The sequence below is a fragment of the Oncorhynchus keta genome, chromosome 2 (genome assembly GCF_023373465.1).
Source record: "Oncorhynchus keta strain PuntledgeMale-10-30-2019 chromosome 2, Oket_V2, whole genome shotgun sequence".
NCBI lineage: Eukaryota > Metazoa > Chordata > Actinopteri > Salmoniformes > Salmonidae > Oncorhynchus > Oncorhynchus keta.
Genome location: NC_068422.1, coordinates 50,387,338 through 50,408,491, shown reverse-complemented (window position 1 = coordinate 50,408,491; position 21,154 = coordinate 50,387,338). Strand labels below are relative to the sequence as shown.

The 21,154-nt window shown below is 41.1% G+C and overlaps 3 protein-coding genes across 4 annotated transcripts in view; 2 read left to right on the top strand and 1 right to left on the bottom strand.

The window, feature by feature from the left end:
* The window catches only part of LOC118402245 (Kv channel-interacting protein 2), an 89,228-nt gene extending 85,652 nt beyond the window's left edge, over positions 1–3,576 (top strand). For both annotated transcript variants that reach the window (XM_035800300.2, XM_035800291.2), the window contains exon 8: positions 1,899–3,576. In XM_035800300.2, the coding sequence (XP_035656193.1) occupies positions 1,899–1,946 (48 nt within the window). In that variant the 3' untranslated portion in view covers positions 1,947–3,576. The remainder of the gene's footprint in view (positions 1–1,898) is intronic.
* A 950-nt stretch (positions 3,577–4,526) lies between these two features.
* The window catches only part of LOC118402218 (cytochrome c oxidase assembly protein COX15 homolog), a 17,680-nt gene continuing 1,052 nt past the window's right edge, over positions 4,527–21,154 (bottom strand). The window contains exons 2-9 of the mRNA XM_035800244.2: positions 11,356–11,537; positions 10,992–11,114; positions 10,038–10,224; positions 8,880–9,047; positions 8,714–8,795; positions 6,636–6,790; positions 6,279–6,392; positions 4,527–6,069 (exon numbers count right to left, since the gene is read on the bottom strand). Of these exons, the coding sequence (XP_035656137.1) occupies positions 5,938–6,069; positions 6,279–6,392; positions 6,636–6,790; positions 8,714–8,795; positions 8,880–9,047; positions 10,038–10,224; positions 10,992–11,114; positions 11,356–11,537 (1,143 nt within the window). The 3' untranslated portion in view covers positions 4,527–5,937. The remainder of the gene's footprint in view (positions 6,070–6,278; positions 6,393–6,635; positions 6,791–8,713; positions 8,796–8,879; positions 9,048–10,037; positions 10,225–10,991; positions 11,115–11,355; positions 11,538–21,154) is intronic.
* The window catches only part of cutc (cutC copper transporter homolog (E. coli)), a 9,804-nt gene continuing 9,739 nt past the window's right edge, over positions 21,090–21,154 (top strand). Inside the window, exon 1 of the mRNA XM_035800273.2 lies at positions 21,090–21,121. The gene's annotated coding sequence lies outside the window, so the exon portion shown is untranslated. The remainder of the gene's footprint in view (positions 21,122–21,154) is intronic.

The window sequence follows — 21,154 nt, the reverse complement described above, 5'->3', positions numbered from 1 at the left end:
TGCCTCCATTTTGACTCTGCCAAATGTCACATAGTTAATGTGTTACAAAAAGGCCTTTTAAAAAAGTCCTTGAGGATATATGAGGTTCTTTGTGATTTCTATCTAATTCACTGACTGTGCAGTTAAAATCCCCAGCAAGAAATAAATAATCCCCAGTACTACATTTCTCAATGGTATTTGATAATGTCTCTAAAAAACATACCCTCTCAACTGCCACTATGGGGCATGTACATCAGACACATAGTGATGTTTTCATTTTCATTATGTTTTCATTAAATTTCATTGTAGAAAACTTCCCTTTCACTTTATTAAATCATACACTACGGCTCTTTTTTTACGTCTCTTGCCCCATTTACATTTAAAGAATGAATCTTAACTGCTCATGGCTGGAAAGAAATACAACGTTAAGGCTGCGACTGAACTATTTAATTTCCTTTAGAATTTACCTAACTTGTCACTCTCGTGACCACTTTCTTTACTCTAGCAATTTCTGGGCTTGACAAACCCCCTCCTTTATTTTTTATATCAGAAACTTTGCTGATTCAATAAACAATTCACTTTCAGGAAAAACAAATCTGTTACATTATAACGTTAATCCTGCATATATTTATTCCCTTTTGCCAAATTCAGAAATTGACACACTTTTTCAATCCAATACCTCCCTTCCACTCCCTTTCTCTTGCTATTTTGTTGTGATGCATCAGATGCCTCACTAGATTTATCAATCTCTACCTTCCTCTTAGGATTAGAACCTTCATCACCCCTTAAAGTCTTCCTCTTATTCTTCAGGACTTTGAAAGCTGCTTCATTTTCCATTGTTTCACTCTCCTCTTGAACTCCCATTTAATTCTCCAGCACCCCCTCAGTGACCTCAATCGCAGTCTCACCTACTGCCCCCCTTTTTTCCCTGCTCTACCACAACTGCCCACCTTCTCCCTTCTCCTGAACCCTTAGCCTGTTCATCCCTTCTCAGTGGTGCTTCAGCAGCACCAGCACTAGAGCTGCTTACCGGGCTCTGCACGCTAGTTCTCTTGACAATTACGCACCTAATGCCTCTTCCACAACCAAAGCATTTAATTGATTCAGTAGAAGCGTAGAACACATAATCAAACCCATCAATCTTGAAACTAAAACGGTCAATTCAGTTCGTCAGTATCCTTCTTTACAATCATGTGCACTTGTTTCCTATGAGATACATGTTTCAGCAAAAGGAGATTTGCATCCAAAAATAAGATTCTTTATTGGAGATACAAGTTGTCCATGATGAGAACTCTCGCTCCAACACTTAATCTCTAACAAATGGGGGCACGTTAGAAAGAATAACTCTCAACTATCGTATTCACCTTTTAAATGGAATCTAAGAGTATTACTACAGCGCTATTCATCATTGAGGCTGATTTTATGTTATCATACCCAATGACAGCGCCCACTGCTAAACTACATTCTTCCACCGAACACCCTGCCACAACTGGAATATTCACCCCATGCCCCCAACAAAGTTTTTCAAACTCTAAACCTCCACGAGTGGCCATTACAACCAGCCTCTCCCACTGGTTGCGCCCTGGAGAGAACCAACCTCAACAATCCCACCACCCCTATAAGTGTTTAGTGATAGTGAGACAATATAAAACAACTCAACTACCCAATATAGTGAAAATAATTCCATTATTCGCGCCTGCTTCCGACTCACTCCCAGCATGCACTCCGACGAGAAAGAGAGACTACTCTTGAGGGTCACCTCTACTGTCATCTGTTTTAGGGAGTCAGACTCCATGAGAAAGAACAAGAAGCTGAAACAAACAGGGTTTCATTGTGCCTCTGGAAACTTGCTGTCCTTGCCGTCACTTAACTAAGATTTCTATCTCTCCTTCTCTCTCCATCCCTCTCACTCTCTTCAGGATGAGAACATCATGCAGTCCATGCAGCTGTTTGACAACGTCATCTAGGAGCCTCTGACATAGAAAAGTTGCTGAAGAACAGGGGAGGTGTGAGTGTGCGCCTGTATTTGTGTGTTTGTGCGCGTGTATGTGTGTGTTGTGGGGGGGGCTCTGAGAAGGGCTTGGACATTGACCCTCAGCCCCCCCCCCCCCAAAATCCTGACACCTCCTTCTAACTCCTTTCTCTCCGCACCCACTCCAAGCCCCTCCTCTTATCCAAACTTTCACACACAGAAAAGAGAAGGGCTGGCTCATAGACTCTGACCCACACCCACACCAAGGACCTGTTCAGGAATGTGCAGCTTTACAGAATGTTCAGATAGAAATGTGTTGTGCAGAACAGATATGATTGCCAGTCGTTTGTAATAAGGAGTCAATCGTATCAGCTCTATTTGTCAATCTGCAACATTCGAGGCGATTTTCCTCATTGAATACACTTGTTTCATTAATCATTTTATTATTTAACACTCCTGTTTCTGAGAAAGCTGCTGTAGCCTGCTGGCTGGACTCAACATAGGATGAAATCCCCCTACTCACTGATCTAAGGTCAGTTTTGCATAGCCCCACCTAATGGTTAAGGTTACGGTCAGGAGTGGTTCAGCGGATCCTAGATCTGTGGATGCCAACTCCTAACAGAGCAGGTTGACTCCTGACACTTCTGACATTAATACAGAGGTAACTAGCGCCACTTAGTGGACAAAAGGAGGAAAGGACACCTGGAAAAGGGACAACAGAACAGAAGGGACTGAGGATCTGAAGGATGAGACTTACTCTTCACGAACAGAAGAGACATAGTTGTTTTCAATAAGGGACTGATTTTAATATCGCATGATGATATCTTTAATAATAACCTATATATATTTACAGAAATACTACAGCCTGTCTGTTGTCTGTCTGCTGGTCCTAGTCACCCACAGGTGCCTCGCTCAGTGTATGTGTGTGTGCGTTTGTGCATGCGTGTGTACGTATTTGCGTGCGTTTGAGAGGCTGTACTGGCATTCCCGTCTCCGTTAGGAACCCATTCAGATTTCAACCCCATCATACGAGACCTCCTTCGTACTAACACTAACTTAACCTCTGGCCTTTATACCTGTTACCTTAGCTGTAGGTGTATGCTGACTGTTGTACCTCTTCCAATAACCCTGTGGTCAAGAACTACTAAACAGTCTGTGGCGCTATATTGATGAACATGCTGGTTGGACCATCTAGGCTCCTCGAAGACCCCTTTCTGTATTTACAGGTGACTAACTGATGCAGTGAATTGTGGGAATTGAAGTTCAAAACTGTAACACTGATTATTTTGCATTATACTTATCATACAGTTGAAACTGAAAGCATTTCTGTTTAGATCAACCATGAAAGACCAGCAACATGTCAAGAACAATTTAATCTCCTTCAGAATCCCAATTAAGCCTCTTGTTACATGTCTAAGTGTGTGCGTGGGTAGGTGGGCATGAAGACAGCAGTAATGTTTCCTGCCCCCCCCCCCACTGACACCAAAGAGTCAGGCACACCAACTAAAGTATTTAAAGCCACCCTCAAGTTATATCAGGGTATAAATAGACACATTTGTGAAATTTGAGAGAGGGAAGAGAGGAGAAGGATCAGAAAGGAGAGTATGAGTGTTGTTGTGTGTACATTGTGAGAGAGTGAAGATTTGTTGATTGAATAGTAGTTTCCCAATTCTTTGCCAACTTGATACCGTTTCCTACTGGGTGTTAAAAAAAAGGCTGTTTGAAATGGGGTGGAACGCCTACCTCGTTGTTCTGAATAGAATGCTGATCTTTTGTAAGAAAACACTACCTGTATCCATCAACTACTTCCTGTGTCTTTCATTAAATTACATTAATTACTTCACTTTCAACCCCCCAAAAATTATAATATGCCATCAGGTGGGTCAATAAAACGACAACAGCGGCATAAGCAATAATGTCCATATTTTACCCCCTTTTACCTACTAAAGTTTCCCCTAAAAACTCGGTCCCTGGTCCAGTTAGAATTGAGGATAACTGACCCTAGAACTCTGGTTAAGGCCAACTTCCACCAAGAGTGTATTATTAATCGGTTAACACCCTTGTAATAACCTGCACTTTCTTCCAACATCAATACAGTATTTGTAACTTCTGCATTCTTTACATTTCCATTTTATTCAATTGAAGGTTTTCACATGTCTTTTTTGGGGAGGCGGGGGAGTGGTCTGGCTGATTGCCCCCTTGCAGGTGCCGTAGGGGATTTCCTGAACTGACCACCAGTGAAACCTGTCTATACTCGCATGTACTGTCATAAAGCAAGGTTACCTACTAACCCATTGTTACTGACCGTGTCTAGTAAGTTGGCTAGCCTCAACTGTTGCATTGCATATTTAAGATGTGTATATTTTGTACAGAAAATAAAAATCACATTGCTATGCATCTTCTTGTGTGAAGGGTTTTTAAGTGATCATTTTGCTTCATTCGCAGTTTGCCTGGCTTTCACTACATAACTACAGCCTATTCCTAAACAGTGTCCATTGAGAAGGAAACAGCTAAGAGTGTGGAGTTATGAATCTCTGAAAATACTGAGATGGACATCTCTAGTAACAAAACAAACTCAAGATTCCATATGTATTTATCACACACATACCCAACACAAGTGTCCTAAACCAATATATAATACATTATTTAACATACAAAGATTGCCCTCCAGCCACTGATCCTGGCTCAGATATGCCGGTATACCTCAATCGTTCAGGTAAGGATTGGGGGGTTGGGTAACTGATCCTAGATCTGTGGTACCGCAACCATTAATATTCACCTCAGTATGAAAATACAGAAAAAAATCAAGAGGCAGTTCATTGATCAGCAGAAACAGAATGAAGTCAAAGTTTGAGAAACAACTCAATAAGTCAAAAGCATTCATGTCCTGTCCTTTTCAGAAGCAAAAGGCACACACACACTTCCTATGTACCCATTAGTTTTATGTAATTATTGTATGCAAGCCTTAAATGATCAGTTGACTTTTGCGTTCCAGCCCGAAATCAAAAAATAATAATTCTCACCCACCTACACACAATGCCCCATAATGACAAAATGAAAACAGGTGCTTTAACAAAGTACTGAGTAAAGGGTCTGAATACTTATGTATATTTGCAAACATTTCTAAACCGTTTTTTGCTTTATCATTATGGGGTAGTGTGAAGAGTAATAAAAAAAAACTATCAATTTTAGAATAAGGCTGTAACGTAACAAAATGTGGAAAAGGTGAAGGGGTCTGAATACTTTCCGAATGCACTTTTTTTATTTCTTGAAATTCAGGCTGTAACAACAACAATAAGTCAAGGTGTATAAATACTTTCTGAAGGCATTAAAATGTGCCAACATAGGATTTCTTTTCAGAATTTTTGCAATATAATTTATGAAAATGTCCGTAATATGTCTGCCACTAACAGTGGAATCAGTGTTTCACAGTATTACTTACCCGGCAGTGTTGTGATCGGCTGTGATATTCACCTATTGATTTCTCCCGCCGGAGTCAAATCTGTTTTCAAACTTGGAAATCTAGTGTAAATCGCTAATTTCCTGGTTGCTAAAATTCTACACTACTCAACTCAATTTCAGTTTATTAATAGTCGCTATCTAGTGACATTGAAATGTAACCTGTCGCCAGCTACAGTAATGCCTTTCAGTGATATTTCTAAACTACAGGCGACTCACCACCTGGCCCAACCACTGCACTGCTGGGGAAAAATTTAGTGAAATAAGCTTGAACATTCTTGCCATTGCATCGATCAAAACAACCTTTATATAACTGAATTCTAATGTTATGATATAACTTCAAACCGGTGGAAGGAGCTTGCAGCTTTGCAACATAGAAGTTCCCAGACATAGTATCAAAAGACCCAATCCATTGTTTTATCTCTCCTCTCTTTCTTCCTGGAGCATCTTGTCAATATTCTTTATTTTTTTCCCCCTTGGACTGGTTTGTCTCTGGAGGCCTGATCGAGTCATGGCAAAGTGGGCATCTACTTGGCCACCTTCCTGAGCTCTGCGAGGACCCAGATGGCCAATGAGAGCAGGGCGACAGAGCCTGACTGGTGGGTCGCTGCCAGGGGAGTGGGCACGTAAAGAAGCAGGGTACTGATGCCCAGGGCAACCTGAGGATGGAAACACAGGGACAAATTAACACCCATTGTACATACTGATTTTCAAAAGCACTCTCAAAGGCATCAGTGTAAAGGAAAGCATTTGGTGTATGACGTGTGTGTGTGTGTGTGTGTGTGTGTGTGTGTGTGTGTGTGTGTGTGTGTGTGTGTGTGTGTGTGTGTGTGTGTGTGTGTGTGTGTGTGTGTGTGTGTGTGTGTACCTGCGCATAGGCCATAGCTGTAAGGCAGGATATGGCTATCTTAGCTCTCCTAGGTAGAATCATCCTCCTGGAGAACATATAGAGACCTGTGATGGCCGTCAGAGACGAGATTGCCTGGAGGGAGAGGCAGGGAGTAACAGTTACTGTTTAGTGGTCATCTGTGGCTTAGGTGGTCGAGCACGGCGCATGCAACGCCAGGATTGTAGATTCGATTGCCGCTGGGTCTATCCATATGAAAATGTATGCATGCATGAGCGTAAGCCGCGTGGTTTTGAAAAATGTATGAAGTGCAAAATCAATCACCTACATAAATAACAGAAGTCAGATTAATAAAACGAGGCTGTGTGCGTTATGTACCAGAACTCGATGGTCAAACTGAACAGTGGTGGGGTTCTCAAAGAAGTTCTTGAGTGTTGGAGAAAAGGCCAGGAGGTCATCAGGGATCCATCTGTCTCCCATCAGAGGGAACGAGTTATACACCAACCCAGCATCCAGCCCTGCTACAAACGCACCTGTAACACAGACACACACCATCGTCAGTCATGTTAGGGTTATTATGGCTGGGATGATACCAGTATTGTGGCAAGGAAACAAAACTAGAGACGATACCAGCATGGCGATACGCATTGGTATCGTGGCAAGGAAACAAAATATGAAGCGTATTTAAAGTCTTTAGGAAAACAGCCCTAATGTTGGAAACATCATTATGTTTACATTTAAATGTTTTGTCATTTAGCAGATGCTCTTATCCAGAGTGACTTACAGAAGCAAGGGCACAACAACAGATTTTTCAAGTAGTCGGCTTGAGGATTCGAACCAGCGACCTATTGGTTAATGACCCAATGCTAGGCTACCTGCTGCCCTGTTGTCATCCAGAGTCACATTTATTTATTTATTATTCCTGTGGAAAAAAATATTGCGATACTGGTCTCATCACAGCCTTGACTCTTGCCATATTTTGTTACGTTACAGCCTTATTCTAAAATCTATTAGATGCATAAAAATCCTCAGCAATCTACACACAATATCCCATAATGACAAAGCATCTTGTTTCCATTGATCATCCTTGAGATGTTTCTACATCTTGATTGGAGTCCACCTGTGGTCAATTCAATTGATGGAACATGATTTGGAAAGGCACATTCACCTGTCTATATAAAAGGTCCCACAGCTGACAGTGCATGTCAGTGCAAAAACCAAGCCAATGAGGTCAAAGGAATTGTCTGTAGAGCTATGAGACAGTGGTGTCCATCATTCTTAAATGGAAGAAGTTTGGAACCACCAAGACCCTTCCAAGAGCTGGCCGCCAGGCCAAACTGAGCAATGCGGGGAGAAGGTCCTTGGTCAGGAAGGTGACCAAGAACCCGATGGTCACTCTGACAGAGTTCTAGAGGTCCTCTGTGGAGATGGGAGTACCTTCCAGAAGGACAACCATTTCTGCAGCACTCCATAAAATCAGGCCTTTATGTTAAATTGGCCTAATGGAATATTGGCCAAACAGTATATTTACAATGACCTTGAGAAACAAGATTCTCTGGTCTGACAAAACCAAGATTGAACTCTTTGGTCTGAATGCCAAACGTCACATCTGGACAAAACCTGGCACTGTCCCTAAGGTGTAGCATGGTACATTTACATTACATTTACATTTAAGTCATTTAAGGTGAGCGACTAGCATTCACCTTCTGGTGGCCACTTTACAATAGTGCATCTAAATCTTTTAGAGAATCATGTTGTAGGGATGTTTTTCAGCGGCATGGACTGAAAGATTAGTCAGGATCGAGGCAAAGATGAACGGAGCAAAGTACAGAGAGATCCTTGATGAAAACCTGCTCCAGAGCTCTCAGGACCTCAGACTGGAGTGAAGGTTCACCTTCCAACAGGACAACGACCCTAAGCACACAGCCAAGACAATGCAGGAGTGGCTTTGGGATAAGTCTCTGAATGTCCTTGAGTGGCCCAGCCAGAGCCAGGACTTAAACCTGATCGAATATCTCTGGAGAGACCTCAAAATAACTGTGCAGCAACACTCCCCATCCAACCTGACAGAGCTTGATAGGATCTGCAGAGAAGAATGGGAGAAACTCCCCAAATACAGGTGTGCCAGGCTTGTAGCGTCATACTGAAGAACACTCGAGGCTGTAATCGCTGCCAAAGGTACTTCAACAAAGTACTGAGGAAAGGGTCTGAATACTTAAATGTAATATTTCCTTTTTTTATGAGCAAAAATGTATAAAATCCAGATTTGCTTTGTCATTATGGGGTATTGTGTGTAGATTGATGAGAATTCATCAATTCATACTTTTTAGAATAAGGCCAACAAAATGTGGAAAACGTCAAGGGGTCTGAATACTTTCCGAAGGCATTGTATATACACAATCCACATCCAAACCTGCTACAACCGCCACTTTGGCACACACAGCACACACAATTACCTGAGAGTGCGGTGAGGAAGACCAATCCTGCAGTGCCCTTAGCAAACGTCCTCAGCTGGTTCAGACGCTTAGTATTAGCCAACTAGGAGTAGAGGGAGGGGACACAGATTCAAAACATGATTAATATGCAAAGTTTGAGCTTTCGCGTGTGTGCATGTTTCAGTACCTTGTGCGGCTCGACCATCAGTGTGAGTCCGGTCCATAGACTAGCACAGTAGAGCAGCAGAGCTGACCCTAGGTGAGCAGACAAGCGATATTGACTGACTCGGGGGACATCATAGGACTCTGGCTTCTCCTCCAGACCACTCTTCACCATGTACCAGCCCAGGAGGCCCTACAAGAGGGGAATGGAAAGACATGGGGAAACCATTTTAGACAACTTAGATCGTAGAAGCCATGTACAGCTTAGGTTCTCAGACAGTCCCAGAACATTTGTGTACTGTATCATCTGGAAGAGGCAAATCCAGACCTGCCAACCTTGAATAATTTATATGAGTACCACTTCAGCATCGTGGCTGCTCCCCACAACTGCGCGAGCGACACTCACACTGCTCAAGTCATGGGCAAATGCACCTTTTTTTTGCCTAATAATGATGTTGACAGAAGACTGCCTCGGTAGGAATGGTAGGCTATAGAGTTATGGGTACTTGGTAATTGGCTGCTCTTCAGTAGCTAACTAGAAACACATTTAAATGTACAATCAGGGCTCTCCCTAGGATTTTCAGACAAGGTGGTGCTGATGTAAGCCTAAGGTTGGGTAAGGGGGAGGTCCGGAGGTGGTCAGCATTTAATTATAGCAAAAGCCTTGTGTTTGGTATTTAATGAAATGAAGGTGGTCTCCATGACACTTTCATAGGTAACATTTAGGGGTAATGATTATTCTAATTAATAGGTGTCTTTATGTGGATAGTCTAGTTATGTTGGGGAGAAAATTCGGAAGAATTAAATTACTGGATACCATCTTGTAGTCTAGGTTATTTGGAATATGAAGCAACTGAACTAGGTCTATATGAGCTCGTTTCAGAGCTCCATCATCTCCTTCATTTATTACGTCATTGTCTCCATCCCATCCCTGACCTGACCTAATCCATCAAGTTAGGTCTGACTACTAGGCTACCATTCATTCAACATGCCTTGTTGACATTGGTGAACTGACTATTATCACATCATTAGCAGCCTACTGTTGACATGCAGCTGTATCAAGAGGACTATATACACCCTCAACTGTCGTGTGCTCGCTCTCACTTTCTTTTTCTCCCTCTCCATCACTTCATCAGTGCGCATCCCTTCCCAGTGCCCCCTCATCCCATCTTTACTCTCTTACCTGAAAGAACACAAATCCACAGAGTCCCAGTGCACGTCCCTTCATAGATCTGTTGAAGTAGCCTTTCTTCCAGAAGTAGATCGTGGGGAGGACATAGGCCAGCCCTACCAGCCTGCCCCACATCCTGTGGCCCCACTCCATGTAGAAGATGAACTTAAACTCTGGTAGAGTCATGTCATGGTTCATTCTGGAGAAAAACAGAGCGGACAGTGAGTCAACAATGAGATGAGTAGTCAAAAGTTAAGTAGTTTGCAACAAGCTTATTTGACAGAAAGGCTTGCTATTTTAGAGAGATTCCCAGGTGAAATTAAAGCTAACGCTATGGTTTGAGATAGTTAATTCCGTTAGCATTTTAAGAGGACATTTGGAGGACTTCTTTTTTTAAGGCATGTATAAATTGAGCATTTTCACACCACTGTCGAGTATCTTAGAAAGGTCAGAAACAGGTTCTTAAAGGGATACTGCAAGATTCTACATTTTCCCACATAACCATTTGCATGTCTCTGTGTGCAGTATGAAGGAAGTCAGAGGAAGAATGCTAGCGTACCTGTAGACTTCCAGTCATTGCTCTAACACTACTTAGCATTGGCGCGCGAAACTACTGCTAACTTCCTTCATATTGCACGCAGAGACAAAAAAAATTGTATCCACAAGTTCATGGTCCTTCTGTAGCTCAGTTGGTAGAGCATGGCGCTTGTAACGCCAGGTAGTGGGTTCGATCCCCCGGGACCACCCATACGTAGAATGTATGCACACATGACTGTAAGTCGCTTTGGATAAAAGCGTCTGCTAAATGGCATATATTATTATTATATTATATTATCATCAAACACAAAGTAGGAAAACAGGTGAATCTCCCAGTATCCCTTTCAAACATAATTATACATGTTCTGTTGATGTAGACTTTGAGGTAGCCTAACTATCAAGACAGATACATACAGGCCAGGCACTCACATTTTGAACTCTGGGAACTGCCGGTACTTGGCAAACTCAGCCTCCCACTCGGCCCGAGTCTGAGGAGGCTTCATCTCTCTCACCAGGTGCCAGTCTACCATTGAGAGCCCTGACTCCGTCAGCCTGGATGGGGAGAACACACAAAAGAGTATCTCTCAATAAAATACAAAACATAGGAGATGTGATTGCAGTGAGTCGTCTTCACAAACATTACAGCTAACTAGCTAGGTCTTGCAGCTCCAAGTAAGCCATTTATCCTGCAGGATCAATAACAAGTAGACCCATTCTTGAACACTGAAGATCCAACCAATGTGGTTACAGCTACAGTACATTGTTTCACTTCCATGATGTGTTGCTGCATTACCTTGTGACACCTCCCAACACCACTGCCCCGACCACCAGTCCACTGCAGCCCAACAGCCATCGGCCGAGGATCCGATTGGTGGCCGCGTTGGGAACTGTAGCTGGAGCTGTGTTGGCTCCTGCCTCTGCTGTGATGGAGTGCTGGCTTCTCTTCGCCAGCCATTGCCGCAAATGAGGAGTCCGCTGTTGTTATGGAAGAGAGGGATGTTAGACCTTCAGCTATACACTGAGTGTACAAAACATTAGGAAATTCCTGCTCTTTCCATGACAGACTGACGAGGTGAAAGCTATGATCCCTTATTGATGTCACCTGTTAAAATCCACTTAAAAACAAAATCAGTGTAGATGAAGGAGAGGAGACAGGTTAAAGTTTGTGTATGTGTGCCATTCCGAGAGTGAATGGCTAAGACAAAAGTTAAGTGCCTTCGAACGGGGTATGGTAGTTGGTGCCAGGCGCACCTGTTTGAGTGTGTCAAGAACTGCAAAACTGCTTGGTTTTTCACACTCAACAGTTGATCATGTGTATCAAGAATGGTCCACCATCCAAAGGACATCCAGCCAACTTGACAACTGTGGGAAGCATTGGTGTCAACATGGGCCTGTGGAAGGCTTTTGACACCTTGTAGAGTCCATGACAACTCAATATTAGGAAGGTGTTCCAAATGTTTTGTACACTCAGTACATACCATGGACAATTGTATGAATGTATACTGCGTTTTATTTTTTTACCCCCTTTTTCTCCCCAATTTCGTGATCTCAAAATGTGATCTTGTCTCATCCCTGCAAGGTCGAGTCATGCGTCCTCCGAAACATGACCCGCCAAGCCGTGCTGCTTCTTAACACCCGCTTGTTTAACCCGGAAGCCAGCCAATGTGTCGGAGGAAACACTGACGACCGAAGTCAGCTTGCAGGCGCCCGGCCCACCACAACGAGTCGCTAGAGCACGATGAGCAAAGTAAAGCCCTCCGGCCAAACCCTCCCCTCATTGAGATGACGCTGGGCCAATTGTACGCCGCCCTATGGAACTCCCGGTCACAGCCGGCTGTAACACACCCTGGGATTAAACCCCAGGCTGTAGTGATGCCTCAACACTGCGATGCAGTGCCTTAGACCACTGCACCACTCGGGAGGCCCCTGTTTCTCATACTAAGATGGACCAAGATGTGTTATTTTTGCACATATTTGTTCATTGGTTTTGCAACAGTCGGTTGGATTGGTCAGTTCATTGATTTTGCAATACGTTGTTGCCATTGATTAAAAGAGCAAGAATTGGATGCACTGTCCAACTTGTTTTGGTAAACAATATAAGTGAACAAAACAATTATCAGTTGGTTGCATAAATAATAATGACTAAATATTACATGAAATGGACATTTTAAGTCCAAATGGAAACCCCTTTCTTAATATGTATTGGCAATAATTAAGTTAATAGTGAGGCATGGGAAAATACTGTGGATGTTTAAAATATGAGTAGTTATGATGATTTGAGCTATGCTTCTTCAGCAGTGGAATAAAAACAATTAGCACTTGAATGTTGTAAAAAAAAAAATACTGTGTAAATACTGGAGTGATGCATGATTGTTAATAAAATTGTTCATAGAATTTTTTTTATTTTTTATACTGTGTCCATGCGTATAGGCAACAAGTACATTGAAATTAAATCGTTTTCAAGTCATTGAAACAACGACCTGAAAATGGTGTCCTTTTAACTTTCACTGTCAACCAAAACTGAGCGAAGATTGAACGTCAGGCAGTTTTCTTTACAACATGTTTTTCTATGTGGGATGCCTCTACTGCCATTCATTCCAATTAGACTGGTTTTGGATTTCTCCCTGACCGAGATGGCTACCATTTTCACCCCATTATGGAACTTTGAGGGTTTATGACAGTGTTTAATACGATCTCTATAGGATGCGGTAAGTGAAAATTCCTTTCGTAGGAAGGCTGGGGGCAATTTCATGAGTTACGACGTAGAATCCGTCGTGTGATTAGTTTAGCCTGCAGATTCATACTACAGCTATTTTTGTATTGGTAGTGGTATGAGGTGGGATTATGCCGGTCATTGTTTAACTAGCTACATGTCTAAACAAAAGACTCGACTTCACCAGATGATTACATGGCCCATCAAGTTAGCCAGGTGTGTCTGGGGGTGATTACAGCCATCTACTGTATTTCATGAACATGTGTACATGTCTAGACAATGGTGACCCAGCCACTTAGCTAAATGTTGGTGGTTATAGCATTTACTTCATATGACAGAAGTTTAGATGCACTGAGTATAAATGTATTTGGCTAAGGTGTTACACAATTCCTGACATTACATCCCAGTAAATATTCCCTGTTTTAGGTCCATTTGAATCACCACTTTATTTTAAGAATCTCAAATGTCAGAAAAATAGTAGAGAGAATTATTTATTTCAGCTTTTATTTCATTCATCACATTCCCAGTGGGTCAGAAGTTTACATGCTACCAAATACTAATTTAGTGTATTGCCGTTAAATTGTTTAACTTGGGTCAAACGTGTCAGGTAGCCTTCCACAAGCTTCCCACAATAAGTTGGGTGAATTTTGGACCATTCCTCCAGACAAAGCTGGTGTAACTGAGTCAGGTTTGTAGGCCTCCTTGCTCCCACACACTTTTCAGTTCTGCCCACACATTTTCAATGGGATTGAGGTCAGGGCTTTGTGATGGCCACTCCAATACCTTAACTTTGTTGTCCTTAAGCCATTTTGCCACAACATTGGAAGTATGCTTGGGGTCAATGTCCATTTGGAAGACCCATTTGCGACCAAGTTAACTTCCTGACTGATGTCTTGAGATGTTGCTTCTATATATCCACATACTTTTCCTTCCTCATGAAGCCATCTATTTTATGAAGTGCACCAGTCCCTCCTGCAGCAAAGAATTCCCACAACATGATGCTGCCACCCCCGGGCTTCACGGTTGGGATGGCTTTCTTCGGCTTGCAAGCCTCCCCCTTTTTCCTCCAAACATAACGATGGTCATTACGGCCAAACAGTTCTATTTCTTTTCCATTAAACCAGAGGACATTTCTCCAAAAAGTACAATCTTTGTCCCCATGTGCTGTTGCAAACCGTAGTCTGGATTTGTTTATGGCGGCATTGGAGCAGTGGCTTCTTCCTTGCCGAGCGGCCTTTCAGGTTAAGTCGATATAGGACTCGTTTTACTGTGGATATAGATACTTTGTACCTGTTTCCGCCAGCTTCTTCACAAGATCCTTTGCTGTAGTTCTGGGATTGATTTGCACTTTTCACACCAAAGTACGATCATCTCTAGGCGACAGAACACATCTCCTTCCTGAGCGGTATGACAGCTGCCTGGTCCCATGGCGTTTATACTTGAGTACTATTGTTGATACAGATGAACGTGGTACCTTCTGGCGTTTGGTAATTGCTCCCAAGGATGAACCAGGTCTTCAATTTTTTTTCTGAGGTCTTGGCTGATTTCTTTTGATTTTCCAGTGATGTCAAGCAAAGAGGCACTGAGTTTGAAGGTAGGCCTTGAAATACATCCACAGGTACACCTCCAATTGACTCAAATGATGTCAATTAGCCTATCAGAAGCTTCCAAAGCCATGACATAATTGTCTGGAATTTTCCAATCTGTTTAAAGTCAGTCAACTTACTGTATGTAAACTTCTGACCCACTGGAATTGTGATACAGTGAATTAAGTGAAATAATCTGTCTGTAAACAATTGTTGGAAAAATAACTTGTGTCATGCACAAAGTAGATGTCCTAACGGACTTGCCAAAAATATAGTTTGATAACAAGAAATGTGTCAAGTGGTTGTAAAAAGAGTTTTAATGACTCCAACCTAAGTGTATGTAAACTTCCGACTTCAACTGTATATGACCTGCAGTCAGATTAGGATGTAGGCTAAGGGCTAGCTAAAGTGAATTTTTACCTGCAGTTTTTCCCTTATTGTAGGCTACTACTTTTACCACTTTTAGCTTTGAAATCTTTGGTTGTTTACTAAACTACTCACTCTGTTTTAGCACATGGTCTCACATGTGAATCCTTAAAGAGACGGGTTGGGCTAAGGCTTAAGAGCGTGTGAATGATGCTGAATGGGTGTAGACAAAGAAGAGCGCTCCAGTAGATGTACCAAAACATTCAAGGACCATTTTCTCAAAAGCGGGGTTACAAGTTAATCAACTTTCGAAGTAGAATTATTTTCCCATTGTTCCTCAACTGCAGTGTATGATATACCATTTTCTAGCTCGGCGTCTCCACTTTTATCCAATGTAAAAATAAATTGAAAATGTTGCTACATAAGATCGAGGCGGTCGGTCACATTTACTCTCGTCCATTTGACTGCGCAATCCACTAATGCTCGCTCTAGAATGTCGTAAAAAATAATAATATTTTAATCTTTATTTAAATAGGCAAGTCAGTTAAGAGCAAATTCTTATTTTACAATGACGGCCTACCCCGGCCAAGCCCTAACCCGGACGACACTGGGCCAATTGTCCTCCGCCCTATGGGACTCCCAATCACGGCCGGTTGTGATAGAGCCTGGAATCGAACCACGGTCTGTAGTGACGCCTCTAGCACTGAGATGCAGTGCCTTAGACCGTGCGCCACCAGTTCTTTAAAAAGTAAGACTTGTTTCTGTGCAAAATATCCTTATTGTTCCAAATGAAATACCTATGCTTGGAGAAATTGTTTATATATTAACGACCACACTAAGAATACTCGTCTTTGAAAAGCAGATCATTTTGTAGGAATCTTATCAATGTTATAGTTACAAAGTAACATGAAATTGAAGCCACCAAAATGGGAGAAGATGAGGGATGAAATTCCAAATTGAAGTAGGATTCTTTAAGAAATGTTTAGCCCAATTTATCATAAAAGTATTAAAGAAAAAATTGAGACCACCATATTCATATGCGTTCATAACAACAGATTTCCTAATATAATGTGTACGATTTTTCCAGATGAAGTTGCAAAGCATCTGGACAACCGCTTTACCTATACTTGTAGGGACTGGACTGCATAAGGAAGTCTTGAAATACCTTCAGCTTTAGAAAGCAATACTTGACCTTTCAAGGATAAATCCCTTTGCAACCTATGGTTCAACTTCTTTTAGTTTTTTTTCAATAATAGGTATGACATTTCATGAGCATCTTTCCTATTGAGCCTTAGATATGGTAATCACGGTATGTTACTTTTTCCTTGACTGGAACATTGCATTTAGAGGGTATCACAGTTTTTAACAGCAAACAATTCACACTTAATTAAGGTTTAGGCAAAGACCAGACACTTTGGAAAAAATATTTATCATTTCGACTGCTCTCGGAATATGGTCAGCATCTTTCAAAAGATTATGATAATATCTGTCAGCAATAGAGATCCCTTTTATATTGCTTGATTTAACAGAACTTGTAAGAAGTTGGGTTGCAAGCAGGAGGAGATAAGGCGAAATTGGGCAACCTTGCCTAATTCCTCTTTTCAAATCAAATCTAGAAGTGCCATGCTTTAATTTAATGGAACTGTTCCAATTCATATAAAAAGTTAATAGTGCTACAAAATAATTCCCTCAAACAAAATTTTAAGGGAGAGAAATAGAAACACATGTTCCACTGTATTGAAGGCTTTATAAAAGTCTAAGAAGACAAAACTATCTTTGAAGATTAGATCAGAATAGTCAATAAGGTAACACCAATAACACCAGTTGGATATGTCTATTTCACATGAAGCCAGATTGGGTCTCATATATAATTGAGTCCAATACTGCCTTCATTCTTTTTGCAAATATAGAGGCTAATATTTTGTAGTCATTATTGAGCAGACAGACTGGACACCAATTATTGAGGAGAATTAAGTATTTATTGGGCTTAGATATTAATGTAATTAGACCTGGAGTCAAACTGGGAGGGAAATAATTATTTGCAATGTTTTCAGAAAAGACATCCAACAGATAGGGCTAACTGTTGAGAAAAAGCTCACAATACATAAAACTATATACATTAAATGACTGTAGAAGTTGCAACTAAAGTTAGATGATCCCAAAATAATCTGTGATCTGTGATGAGAAAAGTAACATTTCATTGCATTATTTTTAGAGTGGTATTTTTCTAACCTGAAAAAAATATGAATTTTGTTCACCCTCTAGCCCTTTCTTCCTAGATCTGACAAAGGCTCCCTCTGCTTTAAGTTAATACATATCTTCCAACTTGTGTTGTAACTCGGAACATATTGGTCCTCAGAGACTTTCAACAGGCTTTTGAGCAAGACAGGTGATATTTGTAATTACACTTCTTCAGCTCTCCTCTTCTTGGCGAGAATACTCCCATAGTTTCGTAAATATTTTCCAACCTCCTATTTAAAAAAAATCTCCCAGTTATTACTGTATGAATTGTAATTTATAGCTTTGTTCCAGAAGTATGTGATTAAATTGTTTATCTCCATCTTGACCAACTCATGTTTTAAAATAGAGCCATTTAGCTTCCAGTAGGATGCTCTGCCAAGGCCATAATCAGAGATTAAAAGTTGAATGTCAATATAAATAGCTCTATGATCAGTAAGGGCAGTGGCAAGGATGTTAACAGAACTACCCTGTTAAAACTTCTTAGGGCTGAGATCCCGTTAACGGGATTGGTATGACAACAGCCAGTGAAAGTGCAGGGCGCCAAATTCAAAACAAGAAATCTCATAAATAAATTCCTCAAACATACAAGTATTTTATACCATTTTAAAGGTAATCTTGTTGTTAATCCAACCAGTGTCCAATTTCAAATAGGCTTTACAGCGAAAGCACCACAAACGATTATGTTAGGTCAGCACCTATTCACAGAAAAACAGCCATTTTTCCAGCCAAAGAGTGGAGTCACAAAAATGTGAAATAGAATTAATCACTACCCTTTGATGATCTTCATCAGGTGACACTCATAGGACTTCATGTTACACAATACATGTATGTTTTGTTCGATAAAGTTTATGTTTATACAACAAACAAAATAATCGCAGTATACATTGGCACGTTATGTTCAGTAGTTCCAAAAACATCCGGTGATTTTGCAGAGCCACATCAATTTACAGAAATACTCATTAGAAATGTTGATGAAAATACAAGTGTTATTATACATGGAAATATTGATAAACTTCTCCTTAACCTTTTGGCGCACCGATTCCTTTAGCGGGATCCTTATCGTCAACATCCGGTGAATTGCAGAGCACCAATTTCAAATTAAATTACTAAAAATATTAAATTTTCATGAAATCACATGCAATATACCAAAACACAGCTTAGCTTGTTGTTAATCCACTTGGCGTGTCAGATTTCAAAAAAGCTTTACAGTGAAAGCAAATGTGAGGACAGCTTTCAGCAGACAAAACATTAAACAGCTAGCAGCAAAGTAGATTCCAAATAGTATCCGTAAAGTTCGTGGAAACATGTCAAACTTTTTTTTGTAATCAATCCTCAGGTTGTTTTTACAACAAATAATCGATAATATTTCAAACCGACGGTAAACCTTTCAATACAAAGAGAAAAAGAAAAGGTCTCGCTCCAGTGGCGCGCGCATGAACAAATCTAAAGACATCTAAGGACTGACGCGATGTGATCATTCTCGCTCATTTTTCATAATAAAAGCCTGAAACTGTCCAAAGACTAATCACACCCTGTGGAAGCCATAGGGAAAGGAATCTGGTTGATATCCCTTGAAATGGAGGATAGGCTTGCAATGGAACAGAGTAGTTTCAGAAAACAGCACTTCCTGGTTGGATGCGTCCATTGAAATTATTCTTTAGAGTGATAACTCCAGCAGAGAGTTCAGAACCATGAGAGCCATACATAATTTCCCCACTGAGACCTCCAGAAGTTGACGTCGGTAGAAACTGAATGAGACTCTTGAACAAAAACATAAATCTGTTTTAAGCTGTTTGGCAAATAAAAATAAGGCTTTCCGCTTTACATTATTTCTTAACTCCCTAGCTTTATTGAGTGAAACTATAGACAACGACAAAGTGGAGTACAGAACAGAAACAACAATCCCAAATCGAGTAAGAATGAAAAGAAACCAGCATTGCACACCATATAGATATAAATGATTGAGTGAGAATAGTTTAGCATAACAAAGATAACTGCCAGAACAAGAAACAAAAAAGAGCTTGCTCACTGCCTATACTGCAGGTAAAAATATCAGAAGTGAGAGAACAAATCAAACAGTAAATATCCATTACTCCAGCAGTCCTGTGCAGTTAGAATGAAAGTTAAAAAACTTTAGAGCCAGGAGTGGGATCTGATCACAGAGCTAGCTATCTAGGTAGCCTATGTTGATCACCAGGCACAATCTGTGACAGTCCTCATGGAGGAAGTTTGATTTCGGATCCGTTGATGAAAGCACACCCTCTGATGAAGTAAGCCGCTTTCCCCTCTTTTCGTGATTTTTCCACAGCTAGCCACAGTTTCTCTCTCTGTCTGCCTTCAAGAGGTATTCAGCAAACCGCAGGTTGTTGTCACGTAGGAAGGTAGATTTCTTGGCTGCTTTCCAAGTGGTATCCCTGTAGATCCATGATGTCAACTGGAGAATGACACCTCTGGGCTTGGAGTCACCCTACCTTCTCGTGTTGAGGCAATCTAGTGTCGACAACATCTGCTAGCTTAGCCTTCTCCTTGGGTAGGATAGCTTGGCAGACTTTGATGGTCTCTTGCCGCACGTTCTTCCCATCTGCCTCGGGAACTCCATAATCTCAGAATCCACCGTCTGGAGTAGCTTTCGAGTTCTGCGATTCTTCTTTAGCACAAGTCCATTTTTCCCTCCTTTTTGACACGCTTTCGATGTGGGCGACTTTCTTAACATCCTTGATTTCCATGCATGCAAAGTCAACTGTTTTTTTTAAGCCCTCTATTTCATCGAGTTGTCACCAGCCATTTTCTATATGGCATCAGCCTTGCATTGATGAGCCTGGAAAGAGTGGCAATAACATCATTATTGGCAGTGGCATCTGGGCCCAGTTCAAACATGCCTTTCTTGGAAGCTGAAGGTTTGCTTGGGATTATAGGCAAAGAAGGAAAATCCTCATCTGACACGGTAAGTGTCAGAGTCTGTCAGGCCAGTATAGTTGTGGCAGTTGTCAATCAAAGCATTTACCTCCTGTATAACGACATTGGATGATGCCTGAGCATTGGTAGCGGAGGAGGTAGCCAAGATTTCTCTTTGAGACAATTTTGAAAATATCATCTTAAATCATCAATAACCTGGTGTTTTTAGCAAGAAAATTATTAATTTGGTAGTTCAAAATAATGTACGGATATTAGAAGCATGTCTATCTAATACATTTAATGACAACCCATCTAACTACTTGGTTAAACATATGAATTACCTGTTGCACAACGTTACGTTCGGCGCAGGTGTTGGAAACTGGTTTGCCATACACATGTGCAACATGTAGTTCATATGTTTAACCAAGTAGTTAGATAGTTTGTCATTAAATTAATTAGATGGACATGCTTCTAATATCTGTACATTACTGACTCGTGACTGACAATTGTGAAACAAGTTAGCTAAAACGAGGTGAAGTCAGACCATCTACTTAAATAGGCAATAGAAGAAGAAAAAGCCTGTCTATCATGTTCATTTGATTGGGTTAAGACGAACCGTCACTCCAAAATTAGCGGACCAATGGAGACTCATTGGCTACGCCTCCCTCTAAACCCCGCCCTTCACGGGAAAATAATGACAAAACTCGCAATCGAAAAGACTGGCAGTGAAAGCAAAGATACGAGTGGCGTAACCAAAAGTTAGTACATGTAGGCAAAATGTATTTAATATG